This window comes from Geosmithia morbida (assembly GCF_012550715.1).
Source record: "Geosmithia morbida isolate 1262 chromosome Unknown scaffold_16, whole genome shotgun sequence".
NCBI lineage: Eukaryota > Fungi > Ascomycota > Sordariomycetes > Hypocreales > Bionectriaceae > Geosmithia > Geosmithia morbida.
In genome coordinates, this window is record NW_023336203.1 from 1 (window position 1) to 19,544 (window position 19,544).

At 49.9% G+C, this 19,544-nt stretch overlaps 7 protein-coding genes across 7 annotated transcripts; 4 read left to right on the forward strand and 3 right to left on the reverse strand.

Moving 5' to 3' along the window:
- Positions 1-1,390: 1,390 nt before the first annotated feature.
- GMORB2_3040 (to yippee zinc-binding protein) lies at positions 1,391-1,823 on the reverse strand (the record flags this gene model as incomplete). The annotated part of the gene is made up of 2 exons (XM_035465016.1): positions 1,391-1,624; positions 1,725-1,823. 2 exons carry the CDS (start codon positions 1,821-1,823, stop codon positions 1,391-1,393), a joined length of 333 nt encoding a protein of 110 aa, XP_035318891.1.
- Positions 1,824-2,681: 858 nt separating this feature from the next.
- GMORB2_3041 (uncharacterized protein) lies at positions 2,682-3,089 on the forward strand (the record flags this gene model as incomplete). Its single annotated transcript, XM_035465017.1, has 1 exon — positions 2,682-3,089. The coding sequence occupies one exon, from the start codon at positions 2,682-2,684 to the stop codon at positions 3,087-3,089; it is 408 nt and encodes a 135-aa protein (XP_035318892.1).
- Positions 3,090-3,148: 59 nt separating this feature from the next.
- GMORB2_3042 (Zn-dependent alcohol dehydrogenase) lies at positions 3,149-4,649 on the reverse strand (the record flags this gene model as incomplete). The annotated part of the gene is made up of 7 exons (XM_035465018.1): positions 3,149-3,245; positions 3,310-3,402; positions 3,469-3,497; positions 3,560-4,124; positions 4,213-4,362; positions 4,434-4,488; positions 4,586-4,649. The coding sequence occupies 7 exons, from the start codon at positions 4,647-4,649 to the stop codon at positions 3,149-3,151; spliced, it is 1,053 nt and encodes a 350-aa protein (XP_035318893.1).
- Positions 4,650-9,880: 5,231 nt separating this feature from the next.
- GMORB2_3043 (ZnF C2H2) lies at positions 9,881-11,312 on the forward strand (the record flags this gene model as incomplete). The annotated part of the gene is made up of 2 exons (XM_035465019.1): positions 9,881-11,142; positions 11,198-11,312. 2 exons carry the CDS (start codon positions 9,881-9,883, stop codon positions 11,310-11,312), a joined length of 1,377 nt encoding a protein of 458 aa, XP_035318894.1.
- A 708-nt stretch (positions 11,313-12,020) lies between these two features.
- GMORB2_3044 (Calpain large subunit, domain III) lies at positions 12,021-14,792 on the reverse strand (the record flags this gene model as incomplete). The annotated part of the gene is made up of 5 exons (XM_035465020.1): positions 12,021-13,671; positions 13,739-14,052; positions 14,115-14,349; positions 14,401-14,708; positions 14,775-14,792. The coding sequence occupies 5 exons, from the start codon at positions 14,790-14,792 to the stop codon at positions 12,021-12,023; spliced, it is 2,526 nt and encodes an 841-aa protein (XP_035318895.1).
- Positions 14,793-16,350: 1,558 nt separating this feature from the next.
- GMORB2_3045 (Mitochondrial carrier protein) lies at positions 16,351-17,582 on the forward strand (the record flags this gene model as incomplete). The annotated part of the gene is made up of 4 exons (XM_035465021.1): positions 16,351-16,451; positions 16,520-17,064; positions 17,135-17,372; positions 17,435-17,582. 4 exons carry the CDS (start codon positions 16,351-16,353, stop codon positions 17,580-17,582), a joined length of 1,032 nt encoding a protein of 343 aa, XP_035318896.1.
- Positions 17,583-18,288: 706 nt separating this feature from the next.
- GMORB2_3046 (large subunit ribosomal protein L29e) lies at positions 18,289-18,685 on the forward strand (the record flags this gene model as incomplete). Its single annotated transcript, XM_035465022.1, has 4 exons — positions 18,289-18,295; positions 18,354-18,405; positions 18,470-18,572; positions 18,650-18,685. 4 exons carry the CDS (start codon positions 18,289-18,291, stop codon positions 18,683-18,685), a joined length of 198 nt encoding a protein of 65 aa, XP_035318897.1.
- Positions 18,686-19,544: the final 859 nt, after the last annotated feature.

Sequence of the window (19,544 nt, forward strand, 5' to 3'; positions counted from 1 at the left end):
CGATCGCTAGGTAATTAAGGTGATCGCTTTTATTATATGTAAGTGGGGAATGCGGTGATAAGTAAGGAAATTATAGGGTACACGTGAAGGTCGCATAACGGGCCGTAACAGTATGTGTTTGTCAATGTCAGATAAACTACTCCTAGATTAGGTAAGCGGTACTCGACTATAAAACTATCGAGTCTATCGCTATAATTGTAAGATAATAATAATTTTATACTATATAATACCTTACCTACCTTTAATATATATAAGCGTATTAGTAGTGTATTATTATATACGCCTCTACGCACTTTAGCCTACTAATAGTTAATTCCCTAAAGAATAACGAACGTGTCATACTTTTTCCGGCCTTTAAGGGGTGACCTGAAAAAGCAAAGATGTCCTTAGTTGTTAGATTCGACAAGAGCGGTGTCGGATCTCGTAGCTAGAGAGCGTGATCCGACATATGCAAGACCTCTCTCGAGAATGTGTTTGTATATTAGGGGATTAACCGTTTTCATTAGGGATTTAACCGTTTAGATATTATTACGCTTAGTAGCGTGTGTGAGAACACACTACTAACACGCTTATATATATTGAAAGGTAGGTAAGGTGTTGTGTGGTATTAAGTTCTTAATTTATTATCTTTAGAGTGATGGACTCGACTGTTTTATAGTTGAGTCCCGCTTATCTAAGCTATGTGTACATTTTCTATGACAGAACGCTTCTCGAGAGAAGTCATATATGTTAGATTACACCCTTTGTCTATAAGATCTGGCACCGTCCTTATCGAATCTAGAAATTAAGGACATCTCTACTTTTTGGGTCACCCTAGAAGAACACAAAAAGTATGACATTAGTAGAGGAAAGTCTAGACTTAATAAACTTATTATAGTTATATAGTAGAAGGGGTTTTATCCCTTAATTATTTCTTTCCTATCTCTTAACTATAAGACTTCATTAATTACTATTGTTTCTTTCATGTCTCTAACATACCCCTTAACTGTCATAAAAGTATAAAAAGGCGCTAGATTGTGTTGTTTTAGGGAGGAGTGGACTCGGAGACATGTATAAGACCTGCGGGGGGAGGCCAGGTCTTTTAAAAGAAAACGAGACGTTCGGGATGTTTTTGGTTCGTTGTTTTGATCCTTAGACGAGGAAAAGGCCCCGACATCACTGTATTAGAAACATCCTCAGATCCACTGAAGATGAACGGCAGTAACAATATCTCCTAAGCGACGCTATTATTCAAAAAAAAAAAAAACCGCCATCAACCCAACCAAAACAACGCCCAATTCATCCCAACGTGATAATAATCACAATGCAATGCCCCCGATACCAACAAAACACACAAAACAAAACAATCTGTCGGGCAAGTATGGCCCTCCCAGCGGAAGGCAACGGAGCCTCAAGTGACATTACACAGGATCTCAGCCTCGAGTATAAACTTGCCCTCCTTGTACCTCTCCGACGACTCGAACGCCTTATCGTACTTCCAGCCAACCGTCTCCTTACACTGCCGACAAGCAATGTCACGAACAATATGCCGACCCGTCGTCATGTTGCGTTCGTTGGCCTCGCCCGTCTCGATGTTGACGACTGTGTGGAAGAGGTAGGCCTTACCATGCTGCCCACGGAAGTTCTGTTTGTTTCATGCACAAATCAGCTGATGATTTCTGCTTGTTACCTCCACAGTGGCAGCGGATGGTACAGAGAAGAGAGATAAACAGGGTACAACTCACCCGGCTTATTATGTCCTCGTGATTGGCGAGATGGGTCTTGCATGCCTTGCATCCATATATCCTGCTACTAGTGAGGTACGTGTTGTATGAAAGCCCCATGATGGCTAGTAGTTATTGTTTGTTTGTTCTTTCTTGGATCGGTGTGTTTGTTGTTTGATCGGGAGGGGATGGACTGCTGTGATGATGTATTGCAGCTAGTTGGGCCAACGATACGGAGGCCCCGTTCAGGCGACACCTGTGTCCCAGGTGAGAGCGCACTTTGTTGTTATTGTTGTTGTTCGGTGATGCTAAGAAGAAACAGATGGTGAGTGTTGTTGTTGGTAAGAGAAAAAAGGCCGTGGCTTCTTTGTCAGGATCAGAGGACCGCCGCTTTGGTCATGTGGCACATGCAATGATGCAACAACTGGACCACGCATGCATGCCCAACATCTTATCGGGGGGGGGGGGGGGTCAGAGGTGCTGTGGTACCGGGGGTCTTTTAGTGGTATAGCGCAAATGCAAATACCCTGGAGTGGCAGCTCACTCAGTCACTGTGCTGCCTTTTTTAAAGAAAAATCATACGAGTGGATGTGGCGGGAGTTGTCTTTGTTAACATTGTTCTCTATTAATAGTATATTGTATATTTGAGCAAGATAGCATACAATGTACAGAAAAATGACAGGAGTCGGATCAGTTGCACGACATATTATTCAACAGGCGGCTCTGCCCAGGTGAGGCTGCACCTTGCACCTCACCTTGCCGACTGGCGGGGCAAGTAGATAGATGTACATGGGTACCTGCAGAGTGAAAAGTTCAAACCCCAAGGCCACAAATTTCGTTTTCAACATCTGCATTCTGAGGTCAGTATCACACGCTTCACATTGCCTCTCACCACCCTTTAAGCGTCCAGGTCTACCGATTACTGGTAGAACTAGGGCCAGACAATACAACACTCTGCGGAGGTCTGGAAAATTCGCAATGGACTCGACGCGAGACACCGTGGCCAATGTCATCTTGACAGTTGTACGTAACCTGGAGGACCAACACGACTGGACAGACCTCGAGATCCGCGACACGCTGGGCAATCGTCCATTGATACGAGGCCTGCCGCCCCGACGCCTCTACACACACCCGGACGACCAGGTTGCCGCCCTGAATCACGAGCACAAAACGGGAGAGCGCCTCTTCCAGGACCCGGAGCACGAATGGGTCTTGGCTGTCCGGCTCTCTGAGAAGTGGACAGTGGGGAGATTTGCGGAGGTTTTCGACTCGATTGACGAGGCGGGGCCCCGGAGCAAGCGCATCGTCTTGGCAACGGTTCATAACGACTCTACTATTGTCTACTATCTCATGCATGAGGGCATGGTGAAACCCCGCCAAAACTGAGGTGCTCTGCTGTGGTCGTCATACACCAACCGTTTCGATATTTTCTTCCCTTTCCAACTTTACGGAATAAAAACGACCTTTTGGACAAGGCGCTTGTTAAAGATGTCGTAGGCCTCCTCGGCCTGGGAGAGGGGCATGATTTTGTCAAACATGAAGCTAGGGAACACATGTCAGCACTGCCTGCTGGTCATGTCCCGACAGCAGAAGGGGCGGCACTTACTCAAACTTGTCGTGACATCTCTTGAATACTTCTAAGGATTCGGCAAAGATGCTTCGGACAGGGCAACGGCCCATCTGGAGTCGGAGGTTTTTGCTGTATACATGGTTAGCTTTTCACACACACGACATACGACACACGAGAATCTGGATCGCCGCTCACTTGTATCCTTCGGTAGCGGTCCAAGGCATCTGTCACCCGTCAGTCCATATGCTCAGCCAACGTGTTGCTGGATCATGTCCCAGAGACGTACCTCTGCATTGTGGACGCCAATGCTGCTGATGACACCAAACGGCCGGATGAGGTCAAAGGCCGTCCTCAGCGCAGAAGACAGGCCAACCACCTCGACAGCCATGTCGGCACCACGACCCTCAGTCGCCTCCTTGATGCGGGCAATCATGCTCTGGGGGTCGGCCTGGAAGTTAAGCGGCTCGGCACCTAGCTCCCTGGCCTGATCGAGGCGGCTGTTGACGCTGTCAATAGCAAACAGGTACTTGGGCTCGAAGGTCAGAGCGGCAGCGACCGCACACAGACCTACGGGCCCGCACCCGATGATGGCTATGGTGGACTGCGTAACGTCGACACTAGCAGGGCTCATCGAGATGGCGCTGTTGACGCCGTAGTAACCCGTCGGGAAGATGTCGGCCATGAGGATGAGGTATTTCTCGGGAATACCATCGGGAGCTTTTATGACGGTGCCGTCGGCGTTGGGGACTCGGACGTACTCGGCCTGACCACCATCGAGGGCAGGGGAGCCAAAGAGCTGACTCTCGACGCAGCGCGCCGTACCGCCGTTTTTACAAAAGAAGCACTCACCACTGGGATGGGCGTTAGCTATATCATAGTCTACTCAATAAATACACATGTGAATAAGGAAAGGTAAAGGGGGCATTTAAGGGAACGTACCATGATGTCGTGAACGGAGACACAACCTGGTCTCCGACGGCAACCGTCTTGACGGCGGAGCCAACTTGTACGACGTGACCAGTAAACTCATGGCCCATGATAGGCTCTGCACCACCGACAGCTTCGAGACCGCGGTACATGTGCAGCTCACTGTTGTGCAGAGTCTTTTGTGTCAGAGTGGACATTCTACAGCACACACGGCAGCTAGTATCATAACTTACGAGCCACACAGAGCTGTTGTGTTAACCTTTACGATGATGTCCCTGTCATCCTTCACTACAATATTTCAGTATACTTTCTTTCCTTATCTTATTCTTCTCCTCTCATCTTTAGAAGCATCTCAGGGTATTACGGGGAAAAGAAGAAGATTTACAGGTGGGAGTAGGACGGTCCTGAACGGAGACCTTGTAGGGCTCATGGAAAACCACAACCTTCATGGTAGCAGCAGCTTCGGCTATGCTATATTGATCGTGTGCTTTTAGGGCTGAGGACAGACGGGAGGAATATATTTGGAGTGAGGTGTAAGTCGAATATTGATCAGCAAGGTTGTGAATCTGTGTGTGCGTACCAGGAATAGCAAGGAGGAAAAACAAAGCGTTGAAGCGCAAGGGATTTGTGTGCGTGCGTTGTGTGGGCTTGAAACCATATGGAGGAGGGGAGGAGGGGGCCGGCTTGGAGGCTCCCGAGGGCTAGTGGGCCTTGTCAAGCTTGTCGTGTCGTGTGCTCTACTTTGGGGCGGCAAGTTGGAAGCTGGAGCGCATTGACTGGATCGCATTGACTGGACAGTCGCTGGTCCGCTACTACTCGTATGGCGTAGTAGGCAGAGAGTACTAGGAATGTCATAGGCTGGGCTGTCTGTCCATCATTTTATTGCCTCAACCCACCCCGCAAACAACAGTTTATTATTACAGTTATCGTTTTGCGACAGGGTACATAGGGATCGATGGAGTATTTTTCTTTTGACGTGTGTCTGGGGTGAGTTTCCTGCCTCATCCCTGTGGTTGACGGGAAATTACCGACATATAGACTACTCATACTACTACTATTGCAGTGCCCCTCATCTCTTCCTTTCAACTTGTATGCCTACTTTTCCCGGGCCATTTCCCTTGATCGGATATTATTCCGTTTGTGCTGATATTTACTCTTGTGCGGAAACACTGGTATATACATCATACAACCACGTTATTAATGCGGCATAGTACTAAAAAAGTTGCAACCATCTAATACTTCAATTTGATCAAATAAAGTATGAATACAGCTACATATTGCGTCGTACGTACCGAGTCCTCTTTACGCCGACCTAAACGATAGGTAACAGACATACATTACCCGTCTCAACCTCGGCCATATTGGAGGTAATAAATTGCCATTCATGTCCGTCAGCAAGCGGGGGAAAGCTCAAAGGGAAGGAGGAGGAGGGTGAATCCCATGAATTAGAAACAAGGAAATAAGGAGAGGAAAAACAATATTTTCTGTATCTGTAATACAACGTAATAATGATTGTATTTGTACGGAGCAGTCGTATGTACTCCAATATAGTTTACCGGTACTCGTAAGCAACGCTAAAGCATTTTTAGTTGGCCCACCCCATACGGAACATGGCCGTACGAAAAATATCCGTAGCATTACCACCGTACTGGTTAGTAGGTGTAGAGAAAAAAAATACAATGGTACGCGCACATGAGAACTCACAAACCGTATCATTGGGGTCGAAGCCGAGGGACTTTATGGTCGTGTGGGTAGGTAGGTTAGACAAGGAATAGACCGGGACACGGAGACCTAACGTGGAGTACGAGTAGTGGGAGTGGATCGTGTAGGTAAAGCGGGCGCGCTTGAGGCTCAGGCCCCTCCCCTCGTTTCTCTCTCTCTCTCGGCCAGGGTTCCCCCGATAGGGCGGGTATTCTTTTTCTGTCTTCCTTCCTTTCCTTCCTTTATTCTCTGATGTAAATCCACACTTTTCGTTAGCGGTCTCCCTTCTTCTTCCACTCTCTCACAGATCGGGGTCGGAGTGGTGTGGAGAGGGAGGGGGGAGCAGGCGTACGTGTGTGTGTGTGGTGTTGGTTCTCTACCTCTCTGGGAATAGTACGGACCGCCCTTTCCTCCAGATTTACGACGTACGGAATACGTAACGACTCCCCCCCCTGGCTATAGCCTACGAGCACGCCGTGAATTCGATGAGGTGGCCTGGATTTGGGACTGGGACCGGGATTATTGGTTGGAAGTGGAAGAGAGAGTTGTTTTTGTTCGGCTGGCATCGTGGATTATGGTGCTACTCGGTGTTTATTTTCTCCAGTTCTTTGCTGCTGGTGTCGCCGGTTGTGGCTTGGCCCACTTGATGCCTTGAGCACCATAGGAAAATTTGGTGACCTGGTGGTGGCATGGAGGAGGCCTCCTCTGATCCTCACTGTCTTTCTGAGTGAGTGAGTGTGTGTGTCTGTGCCTATCCTCCCTACGTCGTACTCGTACCAAAAAAAAGAGCCGCTACTCTGTTTCTTCCTTCCCCACGCATTGGATCTTCGGTACGAGTAAATATACGCATACGAGTACACGGTTACGTCGTACATACTGGTGCACAATACTTATAGTTTCGTGTCGTAATAACCATAATCAGCCCTCACCTCAATCCGCAATGTCGGCGCGTGGAGTATATACGGAGTAATATTCGTAAATTAGCAGACCTGGCTGCGGCGGCCTGTCCGTCTGACTCGCAGCTGCTACGAGAACATGATAGCCCCGCGCCCCATCCCCTCCAGACTTCTCGTTCCCTTTCTCTCTTGTCCATCCCTGTTTCCGGTGGGGAATTGCCCCATGTTCTCCAGAGCCCATCTCCACCTTTCGGCCAGCAATGCAGGACCGCAAAACTAAGTAACTGAGAAAAAAAATGGCAAAATGGTGACCGCTCCTTTTCGCGGTGCCGCTGAATGCGCCGCTTCCCACCATCAGGGATTCCCTCTTGTCCTATCAACGAGGCCTCCCTCCTCGGGCCTCTAAAATGAGAAAATGAGAGAGTCCTTTTTCTTCCAGAGTGGAGCCATTTTTGCAAGGGTTGATTGGCGAAGTGTGGGTGCCAAGTGCGGGAGGAAGAGCCCCAAAGACTGGGTCTTTTTTTTCGGGGGTCGCTGGGGTGGTGGTGTCAGAGAAGTCATGACTCTGTTAGAGTCTTAGAGGAAGAGAGACGAATGGGTACTCGGAATGGCACACATACCTCCCCTCATGGGCCCCTCCTCCACCCTTTGTCTCCAATGGTGCGTCGTGTGTCTTGCCGTTCGTCCACGAGACCACCGGTGGGAAGATGGTCCCATGCGGCACCATCATCTAAGCGCAAACCCCGCTTCGGTTGGCAGTGATCGTGGAAAGGAGAGGGTGAGGGGAGTGGCCTGTAGACGTTGTGGTATAGTGATAAGTTAATCCTATTTATCCACACACACTTCGTTTCTATTATTTAATAACCGGTCACCTTTATGATCGTGCGCTGCCCATTGTCATTGAGTGTTAATGATCCCGTCAAGAAGATCAAACGGTGTGCATGTATTTCTACCTGTATGAGTACAGTAGTGTAGTTGGGAGTTATTCTGGCTTGATATAGTGACGACATTGTCCACCACTTTTTTTCTCTTTGGCCCGACGGCAGGAACGATGCGCCGGCGAACCACGTATATACATTTGGACTAGCAGGGCTCGTAGTACTAGTAGTCATAGCTCCCATCCAGTCTAACGGTCAAAAGGAGAAGAAGCAAGAGCAAAGGGTGTCAAATAAAAAGAAAGAGACAGCATAGCCTCAGTCCCACTTCCGAGGGAGCCCATGGACACCTCTGACTGTGAGTAGGGCTATCGTATGAGAATGAGCAGCATGAAAACATACTCCGTGTATTCTCTGTGCGCCTTATTCTGGCCCCGTCGGGATGTGACGGCTGCTACTCCATGGACAAAAAGGTCAAAGGTACGAATATCGGACAGGGGAGACTCCCCAGTCCCCACTGGTGGCTGCGACTGCCACCCCCGCGGACCACCCAGTTTAGGTAAGGCGGCCCCAGCCATGCAATACCCACTTTTTTGTTATGTACTCTCCGCAGTACGAGAGACAAGTAATAGTCAGTCGAGTCTGCGGTAGAGTCGTAGCATTGAGGCCTTTGGCCTTTTGGTCCCTTGCGAATGTGTAACTTGCCTTTTTTCTCCCATAATGTACGGAGTACCTTGTATAGTACGCCACCGCGTGGTAGGCCTTCGGCGGATATTCTGCCGCACATGTACCTGCCATGCTCTTTCACCCCTCGGTACCTCTTTTACTACCCGTCCACCCACAGTGGACGAGAATGGACTCGTAGTACTATGGCCCTAGGTACTGCTCATATCATCACGTATGTAGGTATGTATCATTGCTAGCAAGTACATGGCGTGTTCACTAGATCATCCGGAAAGTACTACCAGTAGATGCTACGACTATATTGGTACTTGTGTTAGTGCTAGTGCTCAATGTAGCAAGTACTCTATGGAGAAGCAGTCATCAGTCCCGGCTCTCCCCAGTCCCCAGTCCCCAGTCCCCAGTCCCCCATTCGCATTTACGACTTATCAACGGCCCTACTGGCTGCTTCTTCCCCTCGCTCGTGTCCTTGGTCCCGCACCACTCCAGCCGCCTCATCAGCCGCCTCATAGCCGCTTCCTGTTACTTTGATCTCTGCCATCTTCTTTCTCTCCTTCATCTAATAGCCTGTCTACCTCTCGTCCTCGTCATCTAGTCATTTCTCAACACTTACGCACTTTTTCGGCTACCTATAGCTTTTTTTACCAGCTGTTTTACCTTCAGCCATCAACACTATTACTTGCCTGCTCCCTAAAGAAGTCACGCCGTTCTTGCACAGACAGACACGCACACACACACACACACACACACACACAAACAAAAGTACATACACAGTCGACGTGTTTAACACGGACTCCCCTCACTCCATCTCATTGTTGTCCCTTCATCTTTCGTCTTGTTTGGATGACATGACTTCCTGCTATAACGATTGCCGTGACTACTGAGCTCCGAGACTGTACCACGCTTCGTTCCCGGCTTTTGTCGCAAACGCATATCAGTACCTACGTGCTGCCTTTTGAACCGGCTGTGAGCCAACAACGACACGCCGCTTTCTGCCGCTCTTCTTGCGCCCTCTACTACTAGCCAGCCCTTTACCCTAAATGCTACCTACCAGATCCTGGTCCAGGAAAAAGGGGGTATAGAAACATTGTTTACATATATACCACTGCCATACCCTTGGAGTGTGCTGATCACAAACGCCTGGTCACACACGCTGTCGCCACAGAACGCTAGGCAACCATCACTACTACGCTGCCCCATTGCCAGCAGCAGGCTCACGGCACACGCGCGCACAACTTCTCTGGGACACAACCCAAGTGCGCAAGGAGCCTTGATCAACCAGTGTGCATTTTGTGTTGATTTTTACATCGTTCTACGTTACGCGGAACGTTCCGACTTCAGCCAACGACAGTCGCCGTGTTTGTCAGTGTACGCTGGTATCAGTGTACGCTGGTATTCTTTCCTTTTGGCTCTCTTGTACGAGCCATGGAGAGCATTGACAAGTGATCTTTGGTCACTGCGAGTATGCTGCCAGGATTGAAGACTGCAATCATCGACGAGACATTTTGTCCCAGCTTTAGCCCACCGATGAAGCCTTCCAAGCCCATCTACCGCCCCTCACGGAGCCCTTCACCAGAAGTGACCCTTCCTCCGGTCTTGTTCCACTCGGATTACGATGTGGATTACCAATACAAGAGGAGCGAGCCTAGAACGGGCGACGCCGCCCTGACATCCCTCTTTGGCAACTACCAAAGCCCACACATCAGCCAGGCTGCCGATAGACCCATTCTGCCTTCCATAAATGACTTGGACGACTACAACCATCGTGGCGACCGCCAATATGATCTGGGACACGACCGAAGTAGTAGCCATTTTGATACAAGGGGACTGCGGCTAGGCACAGGCCGTGATGAACCCGGAAAGCCCAGGCTACGACATACCGCGCCACCTAGAAAGGATAGCCTCCAGCATCTAGCTGCCGGCGCCCTTAAGGCCGTCAACGTACCCGAAACACCTTCTGATCCTTCTTGGGGGCCTCTCGCAGTTGACAAACTCTCGCTGCACGACCCACCAGAATCGCCTCGCTATAAATCTCCTTCTTTAGCTTCTTCCAGGTCGCGTCCATCTATGCTAAGCCCTCCAACCGCACCATTACCGCCGCTTGCTAAACCTTCGCCAAGCTCTGACCACAGCGGGCATTCACTCCCGTCCATACGTTCAACACTGGGAGGCGACTTCAAGTTGGCTCTTCCCGAGAAAGAACCCACGCTGCCGCACCACACAACTGGGCCACCTCTGGCATCGTATTCACCCCCTTCTGGAGCTCAAATGCATCCCCATATCCCATGCTCATCACCCATCTCTCCGCCAGACAACTATTCCCGGAGCCTTCCTTCGCCGCGAGCTACTATGGCGCCCAGTCCTTACAGCCACATCCCAGTCGCGATTTCCCACAGACCTAGCGTCGACTACAGCGGTAGCAGCACCTGCGGCGAGTCCGCCACTATGGAGAAAAGCCTTTCATCATCTGGGACTGCTGCCTCGGTTACGACCGACTGCATGAGTATCGACGAGATCACCAGCCAGGGCGGCTACAACTGCACTGTAACGGGCTGCACGGCTCCACCTTTCCAGACGCAGTACCTGCTCAACTCGCACGCCAACGTGCACTCATCGGCGCGTCCCCATTACTGCCCCGTACCCGGGTGTGCACGTAGTGAAGGTGGAAAGGGGTTCAAGCGCAAGAACGAGATGATTAGGCATGGCCTCGTCCATGACTCTCCCGGATACGTATGCCCCTTCTGCCCAGACAGAGATCATAAATACCCCCGACCGGACAACCTCCAACGGTATGCCCCCTTCTCTCCCCTTTTTTCTTTGCTTCAGATCTGACAATTATCATAGACATGTTCGCGTTCATCACAATGATAAGAGTAAAGATGACCCGCTCCTTCGCGAGGTTCTCGCTCAAAGAGCAGATGGTCCAAATAGAGGGCGTCGGAGACGAGGTGGCTCTTAACAAGCGTCATCTGGTTCCATTTTGTCTCCTTCTTGCCTCTCTTTATTCTTTTTAATGTTTTCTGTTTTTCTTGTTAGCCTTTTTACTTTTTGTCCGTCTCCAGGAAGGACCAGAGTTTCATGAGCAACCGATACCATTTTCACGCTTCACATTTGACACCTCCCCTTTGGTTTGGATCCAACGACGTTTTAACAAGGTTTATTTCCGTTCTATTACGATGTGATTGAGCAACTTCGTCGGGCGTTTTCATCTTTCTTCGCTCACTTTACTATCTCCCCTTCTATTTCTACTGTTTATTTATGAATGTTTATGGGAAGGCTCGTTTGCAGTTCGCTAACAATAGCTTGACGTTTCCGTTCTTCTTTTTCTTTTCACGCAAAGCCCATTCATGTTCTTGCAATTGTTTCAACCCATGGTTTGGGATATCGTCTATTTACTGAAGTCATGAGTCATACGTATGTTAACTGGAATATGACGGCCCAAGGAGTTGTTATATATCCTGGAGGTTTACCTGTGAGCTTTTTATAGCCCTTTCTTTTGTTATGGCGTTCAAAAAACGATGACATATAAACCAAATAACATGTCTTCCAGATGGGATGTGATTACAATGTGAACAAAAAAATATAGCTTTCATGCAATTGCTTTAATTCATGCTCGTCTCCTCAATGCATGTCTATAGTGGTGTGTTGAAACAATGTATACGAGGGGTCAGAACTCCTCCCAGTGTCCTACTTGCGCTGGTAAATCACTGGACAGCTCAACCTCGAGCCCATCGACACCTCTATGCTGACCCATGATCTCGACCACGACCCAGATGCCCTCTGCGCGGGCTCTCTCGGGCTCGATGTCGAACTCTGGTGTGCGCACAGCTGTGGAGCAGGGGTCCTGGAAATTACCTTCACCGGAGATAGCGACAGTGACCTGATTGGGCCCCCGGCCGTATACGACCGACAGGCGGACAAAGACAGTACCGCCGCTGTGTTGCTGCTGTTTCTGTTGCTGGACAGAACGGTGACGCTTATGGATGGAAGCGCTGGCCCGGGTCAGCCAATTTGCATTCAGGGGACACTGGATGCCCTCCATGCCCTCGTCTAGTGCGAGTGGTGGTAGCGGGGTGCGTAGGCGGCCCGCAGCGTCGATGGGAATAGGCTTGAGCTCTATGGCTGCCTTAGATGCCACGCGTAGGCCAAACGAGGCTAGGCAGCCGGCATCGAACGTCGAGCAGACGACTGTGTATTCCCCGGCATCGATATGGGGCGTCTTGGCCACGGCACATCCCCGGCGGTATTCTCCTGACGACGAGATAAGGTCTTTCACCCTGATGCTGGTTACGCGCTTGCCGTGGCCCCAGACCAGGTCTACGTGGATATGCACGTCCTTGTCATCTGTCGATATCAGTATCGACAGTGGCGTTGCTTCTGGCACGGAGAGGCAGTACTGGGGATTAGTGTAGAAGGTCGCACAGGCACTATTGCCACCGGCAGTCCGTCTGTTCCATGTGCCTAGCTCTTCTTTGAAAAACGACATGGGCTCTGTGGCCTCCTTGACCTGTAGCTGAGAATGAGAGAAGGCCGCCAAAGTGAAGGTGTACTTTTTGAGCGGAAATTCGTGTTGGTCCAGAACAACGGTATATCTTTTTCCGGCAGTCGTGTTCAGGCGCGCAAGTGTCTGTGGCGAGTCGACATAGGGGCCGCGGTAAGTCTCTTCGCCGCTGACTTGGACCCTCTCCCCGTTTGAGTCAAAGACAAGTATGCTCATGAATCCGAGTTGCCTTGCAACAGCTGCCATTGAGTCTGTTCTCCTCCTCGCTATTTCTAGCTCGGCATTTTGGAAATGGCGGCTAACGAGGACCCAAACTGGCCCGCCATCTGGGGAAGTAATCGAGAACTGAGGGTTTTCAGCCAAGGTTGAAGCTAAATGGGACGGGGGCATATGCCAGGAAAAATGACGCTGTTGCCTATTGGAGAAGAGGTCCGGGTTCCAATTGAGGTACATAGACTCAAAAGTTTGTGCCACGTCCTCCAATGACACCCACCAAGAGCCAGGCGTTTGATGCTCGCTACTAGATTCCAAATTTGGGGCATCCTTGGAGCTCGAAAGCCTGGGAGTTGGTTCCGCGGCTAGCGATCGCCAAACACCGGTCCAGACAGATCCATTGCACCATGGATTCTTTACAAGAAGATATCGGGCTTCGCCTTCTTCACGTAAGCCTTGTATGGCGTAGTCATGCTCGCCGATGAGGCCAGTTGCTTCTTCCTCTTCGGGGGATATGCAACCAGACCCTATGGTGATGACAACATCGTGCGAATCGTAGGCGGCCTTTACCCTGATCCACACATCATTTATGTCTAAATCTTCCCTGCAAGTGAAATTAGTAGAGTAAACGAAAAGAAGGATAGGGAGCCAACAGGGAATCATTAATATACCTTTGTAGGAAAAGTTGCTCCGGTATCCATCCGGTTAGAACCCAAAGGTCCGTTCCCGAGTTGCTGCCTGGGAAATCATAACCTCCGCGGATTTTAAGATAGGCTTTCTCCAGTAGAGCAGGCCACAGAAGATTCTTGTTCTTGCGGTCGACAACAAAGAAAGTCCTCTCGGTCAGGGAGGCTGGAAGCCTATCGTCCACGACGACCTTGCGGAGGCAACCATTGAAATTAAGTCGCATGATATATTTTCCAGAGGTAGATCGGATCGGGCGCCCCTTGGCATGATCAAAGGGATAGAATATAGATGAGAGGATCTGTGAGCACGAAAAGTTTAGCCGCAATTCCTCTATACCCTAATATAACAGCCAAGACGTACCGAGCGCTTGCCGATGAGAATGTTTACGGCAGCAGACAACCCTGCTACAACTGAGCAATCCGTCGTCGCATCCTGTACCAGGTCGCAGGTTTCGGGTCGGGCAAAAAAGAAGAGGTCATCTAGGTCGTCCCTATCCCCCCTACGAGTGCTTTTCGGGAAGAAAATATCGACCGGACGCTTCCAACCCCCAAAGGATTCATTCTGGGCCGGCGAAAAAGTAAAAACAGTATCATCCCTGACAAACGGTCAATTCATAGATCTCCAAACGATCATGGCCTCGACCTACTCAAAGAGGCGCCCGTCCGAGGAAACTCGAAACTCAGTTTCAGGGGGATCGCCTTCCCAAGGGGGGAAATCATTGCCATGTAGCTGTGATGCATCCTTGATAATTACTTCATCTGGAGACATATTGGAGGCCAACTGGGACTTGAGTCGCTCCGCATACTGTATGAGCTCTTGGCACTTTCGACGCAGGCGTGCTCTTTCTGACTTGATAGAGGCCTGTGCAGCAGCAGCCATATATAGCTCGACAGCTCGTATGGCGGCGTCGAGGGCCGGCTGGCCTTTGGACCGACCTGATAGGGCCTCAGCTGCCTGTTATGAAGCTAGTCAACTTGAGTGTACGAGGGACTATGAGGCACGAAGCATGGAGCAGCTTACCTGAGCTTTACTCTCCATGGTCACACTTTACCAATGCTGCACCATGGCGGCGCTCTTTCTGTGGTATGTCTTCGTTCCTTATAAAAGATCGCAACGGAGTAATGATTGATGAGCCACGCACAAAGCTGAGCACAGCCGGGCATATGTAAATGCAGTGGTACTCAAGAGGTGGTACGTATTAGCTCTCACCCTTTCGAGCGAGTGCTAAATAATTGCCAACTGGCAGAGGGCCAAGAGATAGGTGGGGGAGTCACGTCAATATTGGCGTACGGCATGGGTCTCGTATCTGCTGGTGACAGATGCTAGGATCAAAGTGTGAGAGCCAAGACTGTAGGGCAAAGACGGGCCACAGCTCATCAGAATCAACTTGGGACAATGATATGGAGTCATTTCCTTCTGCCAACAACAAAGATGAGCCTCCTAACGATGCTCTTCGCTCACAGCGCGTGGAGTCCTAAATAGTGCAGACAATCAACGGCAGTCCATTTGGGTAGGAGCATGTGTGGGCGAGGGGTTGAGTTCTGGGCAGGCCCGAGCGCGGGTAAAAAAGAGGCGGGCAAAACTCAACAGCAGATGCTGGATGGCTGGCTGTTGATGTCATAGCCTGAGTGCGCCTTCAGTGAGTACTCATATGTAATCTGTAATGTTAGAATACAATTTCAATGGCCCTTTGAGCATATAAAGCACCTCTCCAGCATCCTCCACAGTGGCTGCCCACTGTAATAGCGCTGCTGTTCAGGGGACTACCGCTGTCCCGACCACGCCCACAGGAGGAAGAGCAAACCCCTCCCTCGGCCGAGCTGCGCGCAGTTTTGCCTCACGACAAGACTCCGCATGTGCTTTCCTCTAGACCATGTACTTGTATGTGCATCGGTAGACGGATCTACGAAAAATGCATAGCATCAACATGAACTAACGGCCATGAGGGCATTTCACGTCGTCCCATTTTAGGCCATGGTCTCTCTTTCACCCGGCACGCTCCATGGGATGTCAATCTCGTCTTCAAGCACTCGTACGTGGTTATGACGATTGCATTATAAACAGGACATTATAAATAACCGAGGTCGGCGACTCGTTTTGGGCGTGCGGAATAATAATACTATTGTGCAGGGTTTTGGCTGGTACGCGCTTTTAACTCAGTCTAACTAAGGTGTAATACCGTGCACATATGCTAGATGTTCTCCCCAGTGGGGCGGTCGGGGGGTTTTTTTTTTTTTTTGCCGAGTCAATTACGTCTGGCCGAGGTCCGTTCTCGTAGGCCGTCGTGGCCCGCTGTTTTTAGTACATGCGGTGCCATCAATAGATCGATGTCAATATGACTATTATACCTCATTATAGCTTAACACTGCCTCTGAAGCCTCTTCTGCACTATACAGCGAGGTTCTCTTGAAACTATAATATCCCAATCTTCTATCAATATATAGGACGCTTTCTCCATCTCCCTTCTGTTCTTCGCACCGCCCTCTCCCCGGCCTGTTTTCAGCGGCCTGAGAGGTGGTAGTTGCGATCACGCAATTGCCCCTAAACGACGGAGGCATCCAGCCATTGCTAAACGCCCGTATCCTCATCTCCCAAAATGACTGCGCAGTCGAAGCCCGAAATTTCTCCCTGGGGGCGCGCTGTGGCCGGCGCCTCTGGTGCCGTGCTTGCCAACGCTCTCGTGTACCCGCTCGACATGTGAGTCTCTACGACCTCGCCCCCTCCCTTGAAGGAAGCAGATTGACTGACGGTTTTGGGGTTGACAGCGTCAAGACACGCCTTCAGGTGCAGGTCCGATCCGACGAAAGATCGACCCCTGACCCAGATAGCCCTATTTACAATTCTACCTGGGATGCAGTTTCTCGTATTTTCGCCGAAGAAGGCCTCCCCGGTCTGTACGCTGGCATAAATGGCTCCCTACTCGGCGTTGCTTCGACCAACTTTGCCTACTTCTATTGGTATACGATCGTCCGAACTCTATACACAAAATACTCTAAGTTGGCAGCCCCTCCATCCACTGCTGTGGAGCTTTCCCTCGGTGCTCTTGCGGGTGCTGTCGCCCAGATCTTCACAATCCCTGTTGCTGTTGTAACCACCCGTCAGCAAACGGCTGCAAAGAGTGACCGGCAGGGTCTCATACTAACTGCCCGTGAGGTCATAGAAGGCCCTGATGGCGTGTCGGGATTGTGGAGGGGCCTGAAGGCCAGTCTGGTCCTCGTCGTGAACCCAGCGATCACATATGGTGCCTATGAACGGCTCAAACCCATATTTTTCGCTGGAAGGAATAATTTGAAGCCCTGGGAGGCATTCGGTAAGCTGCTCTCTTCCCTCGGTTTGTAGTATTTTATGCGAATGGAAGACCACACTAACTCGTACCAAAGCCCTTGGTGCCATGTCCAAGTCCTTGGCAACGATCGTTACTCAACCTCTTATCGTTGCTAAAGTTGGCTTGCAGTCAAGGCCCCCTCCTTCCAGGAATGGGAAGCCATTCAAAAGCTTTGTCGAAGTGATGAAGTTCATCATCGAGCATGAAGGCCCCGTGGGCCTGTTCAAGGGAATCGCACCTCAAATCCTGAAAGGTCTTCTCGTCCAAGGTATCCTTATGATGGCCAAGGAAAGGTATTTATAACGGTCCTACCCCTTTTCTTGTTGTCTTCGTCCACTGTCTAATTGGTATACAGAGTGGAGCTCATCTTTGTTCTGCTGCTACGATATCTCAAGTCAACGCGCCTGCAGCAAGTACGAAGCACGGCGCAGCGCGCGTCTGTGGCGGCTGTTCAGGGCGCAGCAGCCGCAGCACCTGCGGCACCGCTGAAGTCGGCGGGTTGAAACAGAAAAGGGCCCAATATGTTTGCGAATCCTAGTTTGTATTAACTCGGCTTTATAATGGAAAGGCTTGTGTATCCTCTAGTCGGGGGGGGAGGGGGGATTGCATTGATATACCTCAAGATGACGTGTCGATCCAGCGAGTCTTGATCTGCCTGCGAATTCACCGCGCCTTGGTATGGACCATATGAAGTTCGCCAATAATAGAACTTCGCGGGATTCTGCAGTAGGGAATTTTAAGCTGGGTATTTGAGTAATAATTAGGAGGGTATATTTGTTCTTTTGTTCTCAAATTATTGAAGGAGCGCCGTTCCCTTACCAATACCGCTACTACAACGAATATTAGTGACGGGGTATTCCTACTAATAAAATACTACTACGAGTAGCACTGGTAATTATTCTTTTGCGGGGAGTCGAAGAGTACTGATAGTATCAAAGTATGCCATGGAGAGCGCCAATTACTCGTAGTGATATCATGTAGTATCACTCATCAAATTTTACATGGGTTTTCACATCATTTCGAGTATGCACTCCGTAACTAAGAGTACGTACCCAAGCAGCGCTAAATGCTTTGTCAGCATATAGGCCCACAATTCCCGTACTGTGAGGGTAGGGCTTGTGGACGAGAATTACACACAAAAATTTTGACGCTTTACCTGAACCTCAGAGATTCAACGTTTGTTAAGCACAATCATCTCCATCAGACGCCATGGCGAGTGAGTGTACCACATATGCGAAGTATCGTATGACAATTACTGACATCTCAATCTATAGAGTCAAAGAACTCCTCGCAGCACAACCAGCAGCGCAAGGCGCACAAGAACGGGTATGTTTCGCGCGACATGCCGGCCTTGCGATGACAAGACACTGATTCTCTTTCATTCATCCAGTATCACGAAGCCCAAGACTTCGCGTTACCCGTCCTTCAAGGGTGTCGACCCCAAGTTCCGTCGCAACCACCGCCATGCTCTTCACGGCAACATGAAGGCCCTGGTATGCCCCTCAAGAACACAAGTCCCCGGTTCCTCCGAAGCACATATTACGAGACAGTTTACTAACCCCAACAATAGAAGGAGGCTAGGGAGGGTAAACGCGATACCGTATAAGAAGTTATGAATGGGAATACATGAAAGTTTGGAGGGTTCTGCGGCGGACGATTTGTGAACTCGAGTCTATCCCGACAATCGAATGAATAGACCACGCTATGAACATGGGAAAACAAAATAAAGAGCTTTTTCGCAACAATGAGCAGAACCATCAGTCACCATCAGTATCATCCGTCCTTCCGGTGTCTTCAAAGGAACAAAACTTTGCTTCGTGCAGACTACCTCTTGACACATTTCCATGACTACCTGCTCTTGAACGGTACAGCGAGATGGCACTTGACACCTACTCCCGGGCACATCCAAAATCTCGTGATGTCCTGAGTACTGTATCTAGTCACCAGTGTCTGTATCCATTGCAAAACCACTTTGCCGTGGCACGGATCTTGATATACTGACACGAATATTTCAACCACCAGTAGTAGACTTCCCTGCAGTAAGCTCGCCAGTGAGACTGCCTGGCTAGGGCATCCGTCTTCTAGTCCCGACTCCAATAGTTTTTCTAAAGGGAAGACGGCAATTGAGTTGGCTTTGCAAATACTGGTCTTCAAAAATTCGCGATGTGGTCGGCAGACGCACCGGTCACGAGTGAGCAGGAGTCTAAGTTCAAGATCGAACCGCTTCATCGTCTCAAGGCCTGTCTGTGTTTTCCCTCTTTTCGTGATTAGACCCTGCAAACGTGGTTCTAATCAATGAATCGAACTGCGTCGTACATGTTTGGGTTTGGAATGGTTACCTAGACACCATGTCGCCTACATATAGGCACGCCCAAGTTTAGGCCAGTCAGTACAAGTATGCTTCGCTACTCACAACTCAACAAGCACTGTGTGTACGCAATTGTGTTATGCTTTCAACGAGTAAC